Genomic DNA, 6,000 nt, shown 5'->3' with positions numbered 1-6,000 from the left:
ATGACCTCATCTTCAATTGTTTGCTACAATGAGTTTATATGTCATAGGCCTCTCCCCCAAAAAACCAAACCAATCGAACAATTTGAATGAAGTAGCCAATCAGCATGAAGAATACACAACAGTCGGTGAGAATTACTGAACAGAACTTCACCTATATCCATTGGATAATACTGGAGATACAAAACATTGATTACCTAGGATGATATATCATTTCTGACTTCTGTGTATCATTATTTCATGTCTACTTTGAGTGAGTGAGTTGGGTTTAATATCATTTTGACCAGCATTCCAGTTTTATCACAGCATCAGCTTAAATGTGGGCGGAAAGCCCAAAGTGATGCAGGTCTCAGACGTTTACCACTTCGGTGAAACCCACGAGCATCGGTATGGTGCTGACAAACCTAGAAACATAATTGGGGCAAACTGGGATTTGAACCATAGGATTCTGGCGTGCCCAAGGGAGGCAACTCTGCACAGCAAACCCACGCCCCCAACCAAGAAGGAACACAAATCCAAACAGAAGTACAAACAAAAAGTTATTTTGACATTTTATTTTCATAGATTTATAGATCAACATATACAAAAATCCATATTTACAAAACTAATTAAAATCACATCTTGCGTGGTGTTGTGTGAACAGATATATAACAATTTCTCCACAAGTCTAGGACACCACTCACATTGCTTCCCCAAGCTTAAAACAGTAACTTCTAAAACTGACTAGAACACATTACATACAATACAAACATCCAGTGTCCTACATCATACGTAAAAAGTCTTTGTTTAATACAGTACTCTCTAAAAGAGCTTCGGGGAAGGGAAGGGGTTGACAGTTCTGCTTGTACACTAGACAAATGTCCATTGACATTCATTGGAACAAGTACGGTATCTTAAAATCTGATTCTGAAATGACAACCTCTGAAATGCATGACAGCTAATGCATGCAATATATACTACTCAAAAGAAGTTAAGAACCACCAGATTCTTTTATATTACCGTATTCGACGTAATAAGCGCCCAGGGGGCCCTCAAAATTAGGAATAGGGGGCTCTTATTAGAATATTATTTTGGTTGAAAGATAAATTTCGTGGTTTATGCTGACAGGCTGAAATGTTTATGTACGGGAGATATATTTTTCCAGAATTAAATTGCCCATAATTAACGGTGCATATAACACAGGAGTGTGCATCATACACGAATAAATAAGTCTTGTGTACATTGATCAGTTGGAAGGGGTGCTAATTGGGATTGTTCACTTGCCAATATATTAACAAATATCGCCCTGGGCGCTTATTAGAGCGGGGCGCTTATTACGTCGAATACGGTAATACAGTTAATCTGTCATGGCATGACAGATTAACTACAGTATTAGGAAAGTCGGATGGTCCTTAACTTCTTTTGAGTAGTATACGACCAAAATATCTGAAAATGTTTACAGTTGTTTAGTAACTTGTCTTAGGGACCAGTGATGTTTCTTTAGCAGTGATCGTGTTGCCAGTCTGAAATTTAGATTATAATGTGTTGAACCCCAAAGAAGGGCTATTTTCAAACTAAAAAACATGTCATAAATATTGATAAAACATATTTATGTGATTTTTGTGAGAATAAAAAGATTGCAGGATATCTGTGCATCTGATAAAATTGCATGAACATGAACGTGTCCTTATCTCGTGGGTCAAGAACTCTAATGACACTCTCAGATAGGTGCTTGTCTACGTAGGTGTTTGTGAGTGACAATTCCCGGCAAGATGTAAAATTGTTACACTATCTGAAGACGCTTGCTTCAAAAAAGATGTGATGTTTTTAAAAGATGATTTCACTTGTGTATATATCCTTGTAACAAATCCTTTTTGAACCCAACAACAATTTTCACCGTAGTAACAGTTTTGATGTGGTAATTAACAAACATGATAATATAAACAACCAAATGAGCCTACGAGGAAAGCACTATATCCTATCATTGTCATTCCTTGAAGAAAATACAACCAGTAAATAACTTCATCAACATCCTTCCAAATTGCACTTAACATCAGAATAACTAGACATAACATTTAATGATACAAGTTCATTACCTACAGTTAAACGCATGCTGTTTTCAAACTCCCAGTTGTATAGTGGCAGATCACAGTGTAAAACTAAACAAATAGTGAGTGAGTGAGTGAGTATGGTTTTACGCCGCTTTTAGCAATCTTCCAGCAACATCACGGCGGGGGACACCAGAAATGGGCTTCACACATTGTACCCATATCGGGAATCGAACCCGGGTCTTCGGCGTGACGAGCGAACGCTTTAACCACTAGGCTACCCGACCGCCTCACTAAACAAATAAATAGATCTGCATCCTTACAAATATGTACAGATTATAACGACAATCTACAAAGATGGAGGTAACGCTGAGATACTCCATCTTACCATCATTACAAAAAATAATTGCCACCAGTCCAGGGCCATTTTATTTCTTGTACTGTTTGATGCAAAACGAAACATGTAATTCCGGTTAACATACAGTGGGACTGACAGAATGGAGTATAGAAATTATTGGTTGTTCATTATGGTACTTAAATTAACCAAATTTAACACAAAACTAGTACCAAGTACAATCTTAAAAACATACATTCAACCGAACACACTAAATATTGTTTTTAGATTTACACAAGAATTAAAATGGCCTGGCCGAGAACGATGTAAATGATGCGGCACTGTAATAATGTTTGTATCCATCGAGTCTATAACAAGTACCGTATTCACTGTATTAAGCGCCGCCTGACCGACTTCTACACCCATCTGTAAGTACGGTAACCAATATTAGCACCATGTACTAAGTCCGAACATATACATGAAGTCTATATTTGCTCGTGTATATTACAGAATTATTACAGAAAACATGGCAGGTAGAATGGGCATATTACTGCGTAGTGACTATCATCAAATTTTTTAAAGTTTCATTGACTTCTGAACTGAGTTTGTTCTCCACTGATAAAATCTGACAACAATTTTAACTTGTGTATGGTATTAATAAGTGCACACATTTGTCAATTTCTAAGCAATCAGGCGCTTATTACATTGAGTATGGTACTCCAAGCATCAGAGTGAGAGTCCTTACCCCTTCCGATGTTAAATATGGGCTTCAAACAGAAACATTTCTTTAAATATTATTGAAAAATACTTGTACATTGTCCTACCTATCTCACAATTCAAAACTTTGGAAATAAGAACAGGAAAAAATGTTATTTTTACCATTATTTGTTATAATACAGATACTCACACAGGCTAAATTCCTACTCCATGAAAACAGTTTGAAGAATATATAACCCCCAAAAAATGTTTGTAAAATTTTAAATTTTTTTACATTTCAAATTGAATAATAATGTCGTATATTTCTGAGGACTGGAGCATACCTGGGAACTGACAAACCTCTGTTGTATAATATCAAATTTCTGAACATACCGTATATTTCACAAGTGTATTATGTTGAAAAGAAAGCTACCCAGTATTTACTTTTTATCAAAAAATGTTTTGTCCATTTTAGTGCCTTATTTGGAGTTTAAAACATGATCAATAAAAGACAGTCATGTCCTAATGCTTAAATCGCCATGTTCACAGCATGACCAGATAGTGATGATTGATATCCTGCATTGGGGCACCTCTGTATCACCAAGCAGCCCAGCAAGAGGATATGTAAAGGATTTCTTATGCTGTATCAGGGCTGTTCTGAGAACTAAATCAGCTGTTTGTGAGAACAGATACCTTGATTGTCTTAGCAGTAAGTCTGTCTCCACTCAAACTGAATTCTACGGCGTTCTCCTACTGACTTAAAACCACGAACCAATAAACGCTGGTCAATACTTATTTAAGACGTGAATGAATTCGCCATAGCATTTGTACGTCATAAAAATTCTATCCCACAAACTGAGTAGAATACTCTTTAAAAACATAACTATCCAAGCTTCATCAGACTACCTAAGATTAAAGATTTTGATAAGCAAACATATTTCAACATTACAGAACAAAGTCAACTTGAATCGTTTAGAGAGGGCGACTTTGCCAAGATGCATCAAATGTATAATATCTCACAGTAACAAGACACAGTGCTCATCTCAGGTGAAGGTTAAGTCGTACCCTGATTAAAGCTTGCTTGTAAACAGCCAACCTGGAACACTGAATTCTTTACAATATTTTCAATAACCAGTGCCGAGCGTCAATATGGCTCTCAATACTCCTGTACCAATACATGCAGGTTTTGTGAGCCTGTCGTAATAATAAATAAGATAGTTGTTGTTTGTTTTAAAATTATTTCGGTTTACGAATCTACAAACCTAATATCAGAAAACGTTAACAAGTCTCAACTATTTTCAGCGATGAGAAAATTCAAAGTTAGGTGAATATGGGAAGGAGGGTTAAATGGTATGCACTTTTTTAATTTCATTGTATTTCACCCTTCTGAAAAAGTGTTTGTAAAAAGAAATACTGTTATCATTTTACTTTCATTTTCACACCAAATCTGTAAACCCCAAATAATAAAACAATAATAATTGTAAGATAATACTTCTGAAGGCAACATCATGTGAACAAAGCGGAAATACAGTGTAGGTTTTCTTTAAAATAATAATATTTTTTCGGATAACCATTGGAGAGGCTCCTTTGATGCTGGTGTGACATGCCGGTGTGTTCAGTGGGTACAAGGTGTACTGACATCAAGAAAAAGTAAATGTCATGTTGAAATTATTTTTGTCATATTTTAGTTCTGATGAGAAAAAACCCTCATTTCTATTGAATATCATAAAATTGAGCAGAGAGAATAAATAAGTATATTTTTTTTCATTTTGAAAACATGTCGACATACTTGTAAAGATGTTTGCACGCTGGTTTAAATAACCCTAAGTTGGTACATGCTTTAGCCTGAGGTACGTGAGCTGCTTGAATAGTGATGATATTAAAGCTAGGCTAAACCCATTCAGTGTGACTACGGCTTAACACATGCCTGTCATCCATCCCTCGATGTACAATACAGCTCCACTGTTTCATGTCCACTACGACCAATCAAGTCCTATCACAACATCATCAACAACACTCACTGGTCTTCTTCAGTCCCTCTCGAAAATCTTGCGGACGAATGTTTTCATCCTCCGAAAAATCTCAAAATAGAACTGTCATGGTCACCATGACGACACAACTTGGAACATCCCATCACAGTATCCACCTGGCACCCCTTAACCAAATCCAAAGCACTTTTCATATCACACTGATGGTTCACAGGGAAACTAGAGTTATTTCCCTTGGGCAGTTGAAGCTTTCACCCCTTTGGACTATTCCATTTTGTAACAGCTTGAATCCGATCCAAATCCAAACCTGAATGGATTCATCCATCAACCACATGATAGTATTGACATTTATCACATGGTCTACTACCACCCCTACTGTATAATGGAACAGCCCGAGCAAGCACTGAGCATCCTGGGAAGAATTTGAATGAATACTGGTGTAGATCTCACACTGTGGTAGAGTCGGGCTCTACTATGGAGTCTAGAGAGTGATTGTGCTGGATTGGGATAGGATCCGAGATTTTAATCCCTCGTCGGGATTTAGGCGTAACGTCCGAGTCAAATGTCATGCGTAAATCATCCTTTATTTTCCTCCCAAAAGCTCGTCCCAATGAACCCTGGACATAGGAAACAAAGTGAAATGTAGTGTTTGAAGTTAGTAAACATAAACACAAGTGTCAAAACTAGTCATATACAAAAAAGTATACCCGTTAAGCTCTGGGTTAGAATAGGTGTTCATCTATGCTTGATGTAAGAGGCAACTAACAGGGTCGGGTGGTCAGGATCGCTGACTTGGTTGATGCGTGTCATCATATCCCAATTGCTTATGATAGATGCTCAAGATGTCAATCACTGGAATGTCTGGTCCAGACTCGATTCATTTACAGATTGCCGTTATGTAGCTTGAATATTGCTGAGTGCGGCGTTAAAAAAAATCAAAAAAAATCAATAAAATCAA

General features: G+C 36.9%; 1 protein-coding gene across 7 annotated transcripts in view; it reads right to left on the bottom strand.

Moving 5' to 3' along the window:
* Positions 1-564: 564 nt before the first annotated feature.
* The window catches only part of LOC139471368 (kazrin-like), a 174,704-nt gene continuing 169,268 nt past the window's right edge, over positions 565-6,000 (bottom strand). For all 7 annotated transcript variants that reach the window (XM_071253695.1, XM_071253696.1, XM_071253701.1 and 4 more), the window contains one exon: positions 565-5,659. In XM_071253695.1, the coding sequence (XP_071109796.1) occupies positions 5,489-5,659 (171 nt within the window). In that variant the 3' untranslated portion in view covers positions 565-5,488. The remainder of the gene's footprint in view (positions 5,660-6,000) is intronic.

The sequence above is a fragment of the Haliotis cracherodii genome, unplaced genomic scaffold (genome assembly GCF_022045235.1).
Source record: "Haliotis cracherodii isolate W230 unplaced genomic scaffold, xgHalCrac1.p SCAF_22, whole genome shotgun sequence".
Classification (NCBI taxonomy): domain Eukaryota; kingdom Metazoa; phylum Mollusca; class Gastropoda; order Lepetellida; family Haliotidae; genus Haliotis; species Haliotis cracherodii.
Note: the sequence above shows the minus strand (reverse complement) of the source record. Positions and strands in the feature narration are given on the sequence as shown.